Source organism: Coffea eugenioides, chromosome 1, assembly GCF_003713205.1.
Source record: "Coffea eugenioides isolate CCC68of chromosome 1, Ceug_1.0, whole genome shotgun sequence".
Lineage (NCBI taxonomy): Eukaryota > Viridiplantae > Streptophyta > Magnoliopsida > Gentianales > Rubiaceae > Coffea > Coffea eugenioides.
The window spans coordinates 19,092,963-19,107,987 of record NC_040035.1 but is presented as its reverse complement, the minus strand read 5'-3'; the positions used below and the strand labels follow the sequence as shown (position 1 = coordinate 19,107,987).

General features: G+C 38.3%; 1 protein-coding gene across 1 annotated transcript in view; it reads right to left on the bottom strand.

The window, feature by feature from the left end:
- The window catches only part of LOC113768769, a 58,403-nt gene extending 46,332 nt beyond the window's left edge, over positions 1-12,071 (bottom strand). Inside the window, exon 1 of the mRNA XM_027313242.1 lies at positions 11,840-12,071. Within this exon, the coding sequence (XP_027169043.1) occupies positions 11,840-12,071 (232 nt within the window). The remainder of the gene's footprint in view (positions 1-11,839) is intronic.
- Positions 12,072-15,025: the final 2,954 nt, after the last annotated feature.

The window sequence follows — 15,025 nt, the reverse complement described above, 5'->3', positions numbered from 1 at the left end:
TTCCTCTTGGGTTTGTTTCACTTGTGCACTCCCTTAAACATTATAATTATTCACTCTTAGTAGTTTGGATTAAGTTTCTTAAATCTCCACTTCGCCACTCCGGCTCGATCTACGCGAATTTCCGATTCGCGCGCGATAAAGTAAAACTTAAAAGAAATTCTTGTAGCGATAATAGAAGTAACTAATATTAGGGTAATTTATCATAAAAATAGTTATCTTAGAAATAAACCATTAGTACTCACACATTGATTCCTTAAGCCTCCAATTTGCCGTGCGGTGTGATTTTCGAAAACCTTCGACGCAAACACGGGGTAACTTAATTAGAATTCATTCACCTTTACTTCCTTAATTAATTTTTCTCAATCTACTAGTGATCATTCTTAATTCTCCAAGATAATTGTACTCTCGGCTAAAATATCGCCTCGAAACATGTATACTTGTTATTCTTCACTTAAACGAACTTTCGAAAAATTAAATTTGCTAACGGGACATTTTAAAAATATAAGAGAGACATTGTTCCATACGAATGGATTTAAAATGATTGGAATAAATTATTCGGAGAAAATGGGTGAATAAATATTTAAATAAACCAATAATATTCGATAAAAATAAGAAATTTTTTTTCGGGTCCTCATAACCTCCCCTCCTTAAAAGAATTTCGTCCTCGAAATTTACATCTAGGATAATATCATTCCCTTAATAGTTATGCTCTTCAAATCAATCACTAACTTACACTCTCTGATCCATATTTCACAATTTCTATTCGTCCAATTAACAATCAAACTTTGATTCCCCAGTAGGCGTCCTAACCTCTAAATCATATGGTAATTTAATTGGTCTCAAGTCTATTCCACCCATAAAATTAGAGTTTACAAAAGAATGTGTTGCACCCTAATTAATTAAGACCTTAGCTAAACGGTGAAAAATAGGGATCGTACCTTCAACCACCTCTGTCGTATCGGGTATCTGTTGATGGTCCAGTGCGTAAACCCTAGCAGGTACCTTAGGTCGACTTCCCCCAGCACTGGTCTGCTTAGAGGTTGACTTTTCTGGCCTTTGGGTGCTGCCTCCTACCTTCAGCTTATTTGGACAAGTCGCGAGCTGGTGCTCGGCACTACCACAGAACAAACACTTCCTAGACTTTCTCCAACAGTCATTCTCCGAGTGATTTGATTTACCACAGTAACCACAGTTAACTTGAGGTGTCACTGCCGAACCACTAGAAGGTGTTTCTCTTAGTTGACCCCATCCATTGTAACCTTCTCTATTTTGAGTCACCCTTTTTGTACTAGGTATCTCCCCTCCTCCCATTCCTTTTTCCCTTTTAGAAGGTGGGGTACTCTTACTAGCCTGTCCAGAAGTAGGACTGGAAAAGTTCCTTTTCGTATTGTGGAAGTCCCTAACTTGCATTCTTGCACTCTCGACTCTCGGCGCTTTCTCTAGTGCCTCAGAAAATGTAGAGATTTAGGCTGCGGCCAAGCCCTCCTGGATTTCTACATTAAGTCCTTGTATAAAACATCTTATCCTTTTTCGCTCGTTAATCACCAATTCGGGAGCGTACTTAGAAAGTTTAGTAAACTTCCCCTCATACTCCGCGACACTAAGAGTTCCTTGTCTCAATTTTATAAACTCATCCTCTCGCTTCTCTTTAATCAGAGGCGGAAGAAATTTCTCATTAAATTCCCTTGTGAAATTCTCCCAAGTCCAAGAGGTTTGGGCTCTCTCCCACTTTCCCTTTATCAAGTCCCACCAAGCACGTGCTACTCCCTCAAATTGGAAAGCAGCAAAATTCACTCTCCTATCTTTGGTATAGTCTAAGGCGGCGAATATGTTGGTCATCCTCTCTAGCCAATTCTCCGCTACCTCAGGATCAGGTTCACCAGTGAACTTAGGCGGGTTAAATCTCAGGAACATCTCCAAGGCTTTATCTTCCCCCCTATCCTATCCCCCAGGGTGGTTAAGTGGTCCTGGACCCTGTCTCTCAGCTAAGCGTTCAAGGATATCAGTCATCCTATTGATGGCAGTAGCCACTTGGTTACCCTCTACATTCTCTTGCCCTTGGGTCGGTCCAGTTGCCGATCCTTATTCATCCCCTTGAGGTTGGGCTTGTCTAGACCCTCGCCCACGACCCCGACCACCCCTTCGTCCGTCCACGATTCTAATGGTGTCTAGTGCAAGAAATAAAAGTGATCACGCGAGGAAATACCGAAAACAAGAGCCAATCAAGAAATATTGGAAATAACAACAATTTACATTCATTAACACTTCAAGATCCATACAATTAGCAAGTAATGGAGGAGTACAAAAATATAGCACACAAATGCCACAAAAGTACTTTTAGTCACATACGACTAAAGTAAAGTTAAGTGCCACAAAAGTAGGCCACACGGTCATACAAAAATACAGTGGCCTTGGCACTAGCATCACCCCAGTTAACTTTGACAAAACCATTAAAGTAGACTAAGTCACTAGCTTAGTGATTGGTGGAGCTAGAAGTCTCTGCTACTTCAGTAGGATCATTTTTATTTCCTACACTAGAAGTTTTAATCTCATGTCCCTTATTGAGTATCTTGTCATTCTCCACTTGTTCAACCGAGGTAACACACCCAACCATCGACTTATCCGTCTGATCTATAATTTCGTGTACTACCCTAGCATGTCGATTCTTAGCTTTTTGAAGCTGCTCACCAAGAGCTTTTGTCTTTTTTTCGCTCCTCAAGTACCTCCGTCTCCACTTCAGAAATTCTAGTAGTCTGGGCATCCACAATTGCCCTCAGTTCTCGATTATCTTCTCAAACTATTCTAGTTTCCTCGAATAATCTCCTCCGATTTTCGGTTATCGCTAATATCACATTATTTGAGTACGAGTAAGTCCTCTAGCAATCCCATGGAGTCCTAGTTCGGCGAGTTGGGTTATACCTCTAACGAGCTCCCCTAGGCCCTGCCCAACAATGGCCACCGGAATGCGTCCCCGAGACGGTTCAATACCACCGTTACCTTCCGTAACTTACAATTAAATTTAAAAGCTTAAATGAGTCCAAGTATACTAAATAAACTGGATTTGATCATCTCGTACTATCCCACATATCTCTTACAAGATCGAGACTCCCAATTGTCTATTAATTAAAACCTAGGTTCTAATTTTTCATCCACACAAGCAGTCACTTAACTTCCCAACCAGTTCCACAGTCCGGCATCCTAAACTTTTAAGCCTAGGATACACTACAAAGATCTGAAGCCTAAGATCTAATACCAACTGTGACGCCCCCACTTCTCCCTAAGGCGTACCAAAGGGTATCGGCGGGACGTCTGCCCAGCTCTTGCTAGGACTCGGTACAATTCCCGTTCAAGCTTAATACAATGATAACTAAAACGACATGACAAAGTAAGAAAATGCGGATGCTTCTATATATAAATATTCAATCTTACATCACAACTTCAAAATACATTAATTTCCCAAAATATACCGCTGCCAGAAGATGTCTACCATATTACATTTGAAACCCTAACACAAAAGTACATCCCAATGGTTTCTTCGAGTTTCACTCCAAGTCCGTTCCTGTTAAGGAAAACAAATCTACGGGGTGAGCTATTGCTCGTGAGGCCCAGAACACACAAGCAAGCACATTGTCCAAGTAGCAATCCCATCCAACAGGTAAAACAATAATATTCGAGTAATTAACAATTCAAGTGAAATTTAAACAGAAACAATTTGAGGATATGGTAGCTCTCAGGAGCTAATTTCTATTTGCTTTGCCAACCTCAATTGAATACCTTTCCACGATGACACTCCGTCACCCGGGTCGGTATTTTTTAAGTCCGTAGAACTCCACTTTACTTCACAGGTCCTTCCACCTTACAACCCCCCCCGGGACCCGAACTGCATTAAAGGCGCTACTGCACGAGTAGGCCAAGCAAGATCTGTCCAATAGATCAAGCTTATCATTTCATTCCCACGGCTCACCAAGGTTCCCGACCAAGCCCATGCTGGCTCGAGTCCAAGGTCAGCCTATGAGTTTGGGCGTCCCAAGTTCAGTTCAGTTCAGTTCAGTTATGAGTCGAGGAGATTCACTCCAACGACGAATGCAGTCATAGCATACCATTTCATTTCATTCAATCCATTCAATACATTTCAATCCATTCATTTCATTTCAATCATTATTCATTCAAATGAGAATGAGTGCGATAAAGTACACACTCGACTCAACATTTTCAAATCTCCAATTACTAATAACAATTAAGCACGTAACAAGTTCACATACACTTGACACTCACCTATCAAAATAAGAGGGTGTGTTGCACAATTCAAGTACTTAAGCGTCCGTTGTGAGGTCCTCTCGAAGCTCCCCTTGAATGCCTGAGCAAACAATAGTTATCTATTACACACTATCACTTAGAAACCCCAATTATCAAAGAAGATTGCACACTTGTACTGTGACGCCCCCACTTCTCCCTAAGGTGAACCAAAGGGTATCCGCGGGATGCCTGCCCAGTTCTCGCCAGGACTCACTACAATCCATCATTCAAGAGCTCGAAATACTATAAGTAACTTCAATACATAATTAAAGTACTTCAAATATCTTACACTTACAACTATGTAGCTTTCAAGCTTAAATACAACCCAACGGAAAAGGGTACAATAGCCATCCGTTATAATATAACTTAAAATCTTCAAAAGAAAGCAATCTAGTACTACTCACGAGCACCCTTGGTCTCGAACCCTGTAAAAGAAAACCACAACGTGGGATGAGCTACACAGCCCAGTGAGGTTCCAAGACACTCTAACAGTTCAAATAAATCAAGTAGATTGGGCATATCATATGCATGGTTCAAGGTTACACAATGGCATGTTATCATGAGGTGATAATCATTGTACGGGTAATTTGAGACATTTATCATGGTATGAGACATTTATCATGAGACAGTTATCATGGTTCAAGACATTGGCATGTATAGTTCACGAGTGATTGGAGCTTATTACAGGCATAGCTCAGGATTTCATATTGGCATTTTAGCATGAAACAATTATCATGATACCAGGTAAACATATACTGTAGGATACGGTGTTCCAGTGGAACTCTGTCGGTCATCTGCACCTTATGACTTCCGATCCCCACGGTACGGTCTGGCCATCGCCTTATCCCTCCAGTGGTAATACTCGAGTATACCGAAACGGCGACTCAGGGTTCCAACCTACCCGACCGAGCCCAGTCCTGGATCGAGTAGGCCAGTAACCAAGGGCAGGGCCCAAGTTCAGCTTAGAGCTTACAACATGCACAGGTAACCAAGTAATTCGACAAAAGGTAAAATTCATCATTTGAGTAGGTCGAGTGAGGTAAAGTACACACTCGCCTAACAATGATGGGCAGCTTCATATAACATGTGATTCATGATAATCAAGTAATCAAGTGGATACTTAGCACGTAAGCAATACAAGTTGATTTCATGGGAGCATGTAATTCACGGATATCGAATAGTCATGTAGATTGGAAATCATGTGAGCAAATAGTCAAGTAATTAGGTAGTCATGTGGGTTGGTAAACGGTTCACGGTTAGCGGTTAACGGTTCACGGTTGACGGTTAACGGTTGAGTAGTGACGGTTAGTTAACAGGCATTTGTCATATGAATAGGCCATCATTGGCCGTTATCACATTTTTACCATGTGAGAGTCGAGGAGATTCACTCCAACGACGTATGCAACCTTAGCATACCAAATCATGTTATTCGAGCATTTCCAAGCATGAGTTATTCATCTCAAAAGAGAATGAGTGCGATAAAGTACACACTCGACTCCATTTTTTTTTTTTAAAACCGAGTAGGCTAAGCAAGCAATCTAGCAAGTTAAGCATGTATCGAGTTTATATGGTCATTTGATATGGTTAATCATTTAATCAATTCATGTAGATATACAATGCAAGTATACATTCCTTAAATAGGCATGAGTATGGTAAATACTCAACACATAGCACTTAACACTTAATAATCATGAAATAAACATGTCCTAGATTTATTCAATTACGTATTCCTATATGGGACACTCACCTAGTCAAAACCAGCGAGTAGTTTTCAAACAAGCGTTTTAGGTGTCCGCTCCGAGTTCCTCTTGGAGATTCTCTCGAGTGCCTGAGCAAACAATAATCAAGTACCACTCAATCACTACGAATCTCTAATTATCGAGGAAGATTGTACGCTACTGCAATCTAAGGAAATCTTATGAAAATGAACCTCAATTACTCGTAAATCGAGGTTCAAGAGGAGTTTTCTTAAAGTACATGAGCAATCGAGTTTTCATTTTTGGAAATCAAGTATAAAATGTTCGAGTAATATCGAAGGAATAAGGAGTATTTGAAAACTCCCTTCCCTTGGAATTCGGAAAGTTTTCAGGTTTGATACGATACTTTGAAAAATCGTATCTCACATTCTATATGTCAAAAATTGGAAATCTTGGTACCATTGGAAACCTCTTTGAAAGTACTAAAAGTTCTTAGAAGGCACTTTTCCATGAATGTAAGTGAAAGGCACTCAAATTTTGGCTCAAAGTTGGTAACTTGAATTACCAAGACAGATTTAAGTTGATTTTTGGCCAACTTTGGAAATTCGGCAAAATTCACTTGTTGTAAATCAGCCTCCGAAATTTGTAACTCAATTAGAGTTACAATCAACGTTTAAAACAAAACAAGCAGAACGAGAAACGGAGTTTCGAGCACCAAGATATAGTAGCTCCAAGTTGCTGAAAAAGTTAAGACTGTGGGCTATTTTCCAGGTTTGACGACTAGATTCGAAGTATCATTTGGTCATCGAATTGGCAGTGGAAATACATCAAACTTGGTACACTAAATCTTCCATGTGTGAACAACATTTCTACCAAGTTTCATACAAAAACTCTCACGGTAAGGTAGTCATTAAAACAACCAAAGTTTATGAAGAGTTCCAAGGCTAAACTACCTTCTCACTTTTCTTTTGTTTACAAACTTTTTGTACCATGAAATCAGTTCCAAATCTCTCCATTATTGAAACCAAGAGTTCATAAACATCCACTGAGCAATTTAAAGACCATTGACATCCAAATTTTCGAAATAAAACTCCCCAAATCAGATTTGACTGTTTGGCTAAGAGAAAACGAAAAGTTTTCCAGATTCGATGAGTGAATTTTGTGACATCATTTGCATATCAAAATGGTCATAGAATATTACCAAATTTTGCACAATTAAACCTCCATATGAGGATTACTCTTCTATCAAATTTCATTTGAAAATTCACACGAGAAGGTAGTTAACTAAACCATCAAAGTTCAAGAAATTTCCCCCAAAGTTAAAACTGTCTTCTAGCTCTTCTTTCCTTTTTAAACATTTTATCCAAAGCAACCAACCCAAATCTGGTTTATTTGTGAAACAAAGTCCAAGGAACATCTGATATAAAGTTTGGTAGATGTTGGACATCAAAGTTTCCAAAACAACAAGTCCCAAATCATTGTTAGTTACAAATCTGTCCAAGTGGAAAATTCTATCACTGTAGCAGTTTCAAACTTTGGCCACAACTCACTCAATTCAACTTGGAATTGGGCGTGGTTGATGGCGTTGGAAAGCTCTCTTATAAAGATGAATTTTATCAGAAGAAACCATTTTCAAATTCTATCCACATACAGCTCGTTTTTGAGCATCAAGATACAAGTCCTGTCCTGTCTCCTGGAGAGAAACGAAACAGGACAGTGATTTTCAATCGAATGGTGTGGCTCACTCAAGTGGACCCAGAACATGAAATTGGTACCAATGGAAAGCTGGGAATGTCTAGTTTCCAATGCCACAAACGGCACTTGATTTCGACATCGGAGCAAAGAGTTATAGCCGATACAAAATGACTGCCTGGGCAATACGGGATTCATTTTCCAGTTTTGCTAACTTTGAAAATCAACTCATTTGACCAACCAAATCATGTTATTTTTCAACAAAATTTTGTACACACTCACACTAACATGTAAAAAATATAATCAAGTCATTAGAACCTCAAAATTTTGCACAAACATGGTCGGACAAGACAGGGGTAAAATCGGAAACTTTTGCTTCTTGCACCCAATGAAGTTTCTATCAATTACACACCATTAATCCATCATTTTAACCACTAAACCAACAATATATCCACTATCAATCATCAAATCAGCAACAACCCAAGAGTGGGAGTTCATAGAGCCCACTTTCACATTTTTCCAACAATATCAAGTCATCTACTTACATGCAAGTACTTAGAGATGCATATCTACTACTATAAATCAAGTTTAAAGTGATGGATCATGTTATACCTTCTTAGTGTACTAGATCAGAATTTTTGGCCCTCAAAATGCTCCAAGAAACCGTGATTTCCAGCACCCTTTTGCAGCTCAAAATGATCTCCTAGTGTTAAGCTAAGTATGGTGCAAGTTTGGTTGAATTTGGAGATGTTTTGGTGGTGGTTTGAGTAAGAAATTTTTGGAACAATGGAGTTAGAGAGGGAGGGAGAGCTGGTCGGCAGTCTTGGGTAGAGGAGAGAGAGTGTGATCAGATTTCTAAGCTTCCAAGAGAAGACATTAACTTGTGGCCTCAAATCACCCATTAGTCAACTCACATTAGGGTGCGTTTGGCGCGATTAGGGCTCGATTTTCTCGCGCGTTTGGTTCACTAGTGCACTAAACCTCCAATGTATTTATATTCATGTAAATATTATTCACTCTTAATTGTCCCAAAATAAGAGTCTAAAGTTCCTAAATTTAAATCGCGCGTATAAAAACGCGTATCTCCAATTTAAGCGCGATAACGCGAAACTTCCGAGAAATTCTTATAATGATAGTACTAATAACTATCACTTGAGTATTTAAACATTAAAATGTCTAATTTAGGTCCATTGTACATGTCTCCAATATTTCAAACCTATTGTACTCTCAATCGATCAAGATTTCCAAAGACGTGTTCACTATTTTCACTAAACGAGCTTCCGAAAATTAATTTTTGAAACAAGTCATTTTAAAAATATAATGAAACTATATTTCCATGTAATTAGGTCTCAAGAGCTTAGAAAATAATATTCGGAGCAAAAGGCCAAATAAATAATTAAATAAGTTAGAAATAGGAGATTAAATAAGTAAATTTTGCGAGTCCTCACATGTACAATCTTAGAGAATATCATGATAATGAGCCTTAATTGATCAAAATTCAAGGTTCAAAAGTGGCGTTTAATAACACAAGGAAAAACTGATTTCCTTCATGAAGACAAGTCCAAAATGATCAATTAGTAATAGAGGATAGGAAAGAGTCTCCAAAAACTCAATTCGCGTCAAGTTTGAAAATTTCAGATTTGAGGTGCATTCTTTGAAAAATCATATCTCACTCTTCGTAGGTCCAAAATCGGAAAACTTGATACCGTTGGAAACTAGCTCTGAAGTACTAAAATTTCCTAGAAGACACCTTTCTATGATTCTAAGTGGAAGACACTCAAATTTTGGCTTGAAATTGCTGACTTGTATTCCCAAGACAGATTCAGGGTTGATTTTTGGCAAACTTTGGAAATTCGGCAAAATTCACAGAATGTGAACTAGCCTCTCAAATTCGAAACTCAATTAGAGTTACAATCAAGGTTTAAAATACAGCAAACGGGACATGAATCGGATTTTGAGCACCAAGATATAGCTGCTCAAAGTTGGTTCAAAATGAAGACCATTGGGCAATTTTCCAGATTTGAAACATGAAATTTGGGACTTCAGTTGGGCATCGAAATAGACTTGGAATGGCACCAAATTTGGTATGATTACACTACCATATAAGGGTTACTCTTCTGTCAAAGTTCACTTGAAAATTCACAAGGGAACGTAGCTAACTAAACTACCAAAATTCAAGGGAATCCGAACACAAATCTGTCTTCAATCTTCCGTTTTCCGTTTTCTAAAATTTGGCCAATGAAATCATCTCAAACATGGTTCATTTATGAATAAAAGGTCTAAGAAACATCCAGGATACATTCGGTAGGTGATTAACACCAAAAGTTTCAAAATAACAAGTCCCAATTCGAGCTAAGCCATCGGCTAGCCCAAAATTAGGGTTTTCTATCTCTGGTGCAGGTCTGTAATTTGGCCATAACTCAGTCAATTCAAATTGGAATTGGGCATGGTTGGTGGCGTTGGGAACTACGTTCACAGGGCTACAATTTCTCAGAAGAAATCATTCTGAAATTTAGACCATAGCTAGCTGGAATTCAAGCAACAAGTCCCAGCACCTCATTGACTCTCTAGCAGAGTAACAAAACAGGACAGGTAAATTTGAAGAACTGGTACGGCTCAATCAAGTCGAATCAGAGGATGCATTTTATACCGTTAGAAAACTGAAAGTGTCTAGTTTCAAATGTGGCAAGAGGCACTTGATTTCAACTCGGAGCAAAGAGTTATGTTTGTTCAAAGTTCACTGCCAGAGTACCTCTGTACACGTTTTCCAGGTTTGAAGGATTTTCGAAAATGCAACTTTTACCCAACGAAATCAAGTGATTTTTGGTGGAAACTTTCCACACAACCTACAGAACATATCTACATCAAAATCAAGGCAATTTAACCACAAAAAATTGAACCAAGACCTCTGCAACAACAAGACAGAATCGGCTCTTTCCTCCCTTTGGTTTCCTTTTGTTTTCCTTCTACTTTTTCAACTTATATCCACTAGTTTAACACTTAATCAACATAAATAACATCCAAAATAATCATATCAGTCCAATATATTCATTGTGGGATTTCATAGAGTCCACTCATATGATTTTCAACCAACCAAAGTTACTCACGTGAAGCTACAAGCTTCCAAGTGCAATCTAACTTACAAAAATCAAGTTTAGAAGGTTAGATCATTCACTACCTCTTGGGTGTTGAAACTCAGAAATTTTTGTCACCTTGAAGCTCCAAGAAAACCATGAGAATGAAGCCCTCTTCCTAGTCCAGGATAGTCTCCAAGTTGTTTTGAGTTTGTATGGTAAATTTGAAGTGAAATGGTGCAAGAAATTGAAGTGAGATGATGAAGGTTTTTGGTTTCTTCTCCTTGGGGTGGCCGGCTGCTTTGAGAGAGTGCGAGGGAGTGAAAATCTGATATGGGAAGCTTCTTGGAGAAGCTTGGTGGTTGGTGGCATTTGTGCAAAAAAGTCAACTCTCCAATAGTGCGTGTACGCGCGCGTTTCATGCCCGTTTCCTCTCGAGTTTGTTTCACTTGTGTACTAAACCTCTAATGCACTCTCTTAAACATTATAATTATTCACTCTTAGTAGTCTAGATTAAGTTTCTTAAATCTCCACTTCGCTGCTCCGGCTCGATTTACGCGAATTTTCGATTCGCGCGCGATAAAGTGAAACTTAAAAGAAATTCTTGTAATGATAATAGAAGTAACTAATATTAGGGTAATTTATCATAAAAATAGTTATCTTAGAAATAAACCATGAGTACTCACACATTGATTCCTTAAGTCTCCAATTTGCCGCGCGGTGTGATTTTCGAAAACTTTCGACGCGAACACGGGGTAACTTAATTAGAACTCATTTTCCTCTACTTCCTCAATTAGCTTTTCTCAATCTACTAGTGATCATTCTTAATTCTCCAAGGTAATTGTACTCTCGGCTAAAATATTGCCTCGAAACACGTATACTCGTTATTCTTCACTTAAACGAACTTTCGAAAAATTAAATTTGCAAACCGGGACATTTTAAAAATATAAGAGAGACATTGTTCCATACGAATGGACTTAAAATGATTGGAATAAATTATTCAGAGAAAACGGGTGAATAAATATTTAAATAAACCAATAATATTTGATAAAAATAAGAAAATTTTTTTCGGGTCCTCACACTCCTCCTCAGTGCCTTTCTGAACCGGACTCTGCATAACATCCATCACCTCATCGATCAACATAGTGGTGTCTGCCAAGATCCCAGAAGCTCGATCCCGGACCTCCTCGCATATCCTAGTCAATTGAGCTCTAGCCCTCTGAAGCTTATCACGAGCGGTCTCAGCCCAAGCCATCTCGTCCACTACCGTCCCCTCTAGCTCTGCAATCCTATCACCTTGAGTGTTCACCATAAGGCTCAGCTCCTCGATCTCCTGGAGTAAAGCTCTGTTGGTATTACCAACTGATGACGCTCATCATCAATGGACAGTACGAGGTCATTAGGGTAAGCGTGTGTCGCCCTACAGGGACATCGGGGAAACCTAGAAGAAGGCGAGTAACGCACACGATGTGAGGACTCGAAAATTTTCTTATTTTTATAGAATATTACCGGGTTATTTAAATAATTATTCACTCATTTTCTTCGAATTATTTATTTCGACCATTTTAAATCCATTTAGATGGAACAACGAGTGCACGCCTTTCGAGGCTATACTTGAATTAGGAGTGTATTAATATTGGAGAATTAAGAATGATTAATAGTAGATTAAGAAAAGTTAATTGAGAAATTAATACTCGACTCATGTAAGAACTCACAAATTTACCTATTTTAAACTCCAGTTACGAGCTTATTTAATTATTTATTTGGCCAATGGCCCCGAATATTATTTTCTATCCTTATTAGACCTAAATACATGGAATTATAGCTTCATTATATTTTTAAAGTGTCTCGTTTCAAAAATTATTTTCTTGGAAGCTTGTTTAGCGAAAAAAAAATGAAAACGCGTTAGGAAATTTTATCCGATTGAGAGTACAATAGGCTTGGAATATTCAAGACTTGTACAATGGTCCTAAAATAGGTAATTTTATGTTTAAGTACTCAAGTGATAGTTAGTAGTACAATCGTTATAAGAATTTCTCGGAGGTTTCGTGTTATAGCGTTAAAATTGACGGTATGCGTTCTCACACGCGCGACTTTATTTGAGGGACTTTAGACCCTTATTTCGGGAGAATTAAGAGTGAATAATATTCACATGAAAATAAATGCATTAGAGATTTAGTGCACTAGTGAACCAAACGCACGAGAAATCGAGCCCTAATCGCGCCAAACGCCCCCTAATGTGAGTTGACTAATGGGTGATTTGTGGCCACAAGTTAGTATCTTCTCTTGGAAGCTTAAAAATCTGATCACTCTCTCTCTCTTCCTTCTCAAGACTGCCGACCAGCCCTCTCTCTCTCTTAAGCTCCATTGTTCTTCATTTTACTTCACAAATCTTACTCAAACCACCACCAAAACATCTCCAAATTCAACCAAACTTGCACCACACTTAGCTTAACACTAGGAGATCATTTTGAGCTGCAAAAAGGGTGCTGGAAATCACGGTTTCTTGGAGCATTTCAAGGGCCAAAAATTCTGATCTAGTACATTAAGAAGGTATAACATGATCCATCACCTTAAACTTGATTTATAGTAGTAGATATGCATCTCTAAGTACTTGCATGTAAGTAGATGACTAGATATTGTTGGAAAAATGTGAAAGTGGGCTCTATGAACTCCCACTCTTGGGTTGTTGCTGATTTGATGATTGATGGTGGATATATTGTTGGTTTAGTGGTTAAAATGATGGATTAATGGTGTGTAATTGATAGAAACTTCATTGGGTGCAAGAAACAAAAGTTTCCGATTTTACCCCTGCCTTGTTCGGACATTTTAAGGCCAATTTTTAATGATCTAATGGTTTAAATTTGATTTTTATATGACGTATTAGATGTGTGAAAAATTTCATTGAAAAATAATGAGGTTTGGTTGGGCAAACGAATTTTTTTTGTGAAACTAGCAAATCTGGAAACTGTTCACGTATGGCTCTGACCAGCGGTGGTGTTTCGGCCATAACTCCGTCCTCGGATGTCGAAATCACGTTCCGTTGGTGGCGTTCAAAACTATACATTCCAGGCTTTAATTTGAGATAAAATTCACGTTCTGATTCTTTGTGAGTGAGCCGAACCAAATGTTTTAAGATCGCTGTCCTGTTGCTCTGTTCAACTGGAATGAAGTGATAAGGCAGCAAATTGATGCCCGATTTTGGACTAGTTGGGTGCCAAATTTTGAAATGATTTCTTCTGTGATATTATACCCCTATGAATGTATTTTTCAATGACATAAACCATGCCCTATTCTGAGTTAAATTGACTGAGTTGTGACCAAAACAAGAGGACTGCCCTGTTTTGGAAAAACCGTAATATTTGGACTGGTTCGGGACAAAACCCGGGAGTGATCTTATTAATTGAAGTTTTTGATGCTAAACACTTACCAAAGGTATCATGGATGTATCTTAGACCTTTATTTCACAAATAAACCATGGTTGGATAGCTTTCTTGGTTAAACGATTTGAATTGGGAAATGAAAGTCAAAAGACAGATTGCCTTAGAAATTTTCCGGAACTTTGGATGATTAATTAACTACCTTTCCGAGGGTATTTTTTTCCCTGAAATTTGATAGAGAGATACCTTTCATATAGGAGTAACATACTGCAAAATTTTATACCAATCCAAGTTCGTTTTGATTCTTAGCGAAGGTTCCAATTTTGAAAACTCAAATCTGGAAATTGTTCACCAGACTTGAATTTTCCTAACTTTGAGCTACCGTATTTCGGTGCTCGAAACTCCAATTCTCAATCCGCTTGTTCTGCCCTAAACCTTACTTAGACCTCTAATTGAGTTATAAATTTCAAGGGCTAGTTTGCAACAAGTGAATTCTGCCAAATTTCCAAAGTTAGCGAAAAAACCAACCTTAGCTCAATCCTGAACATTCTGGAACAGTGATTTCAAGCTCATTTTTGAGTACTTTCCACTTAGATTCATGGAAAAGTGTCTTCTAAGAACTTTTAACACTTTCTAAAAGGTTTCCAACGGTATAAGGTTTTCCAATTTTGGACTTATATCGGGAGAGATACGAATTTTCAAAGATTTATAATAAAACTGAAAATTTTCAAATTTCAAGGCAAAGGAGTTTTTCCAAAACTCTTAATTCTCTTAGTATCATTCAAACGTTTTGCCCTCTATTTTCATGATAAAAACTCAAATAATATTGTACTCAATGAAATGCAAGTTGAACCTCGATTTACGAGTAATTGAGGTTCATTTTTGT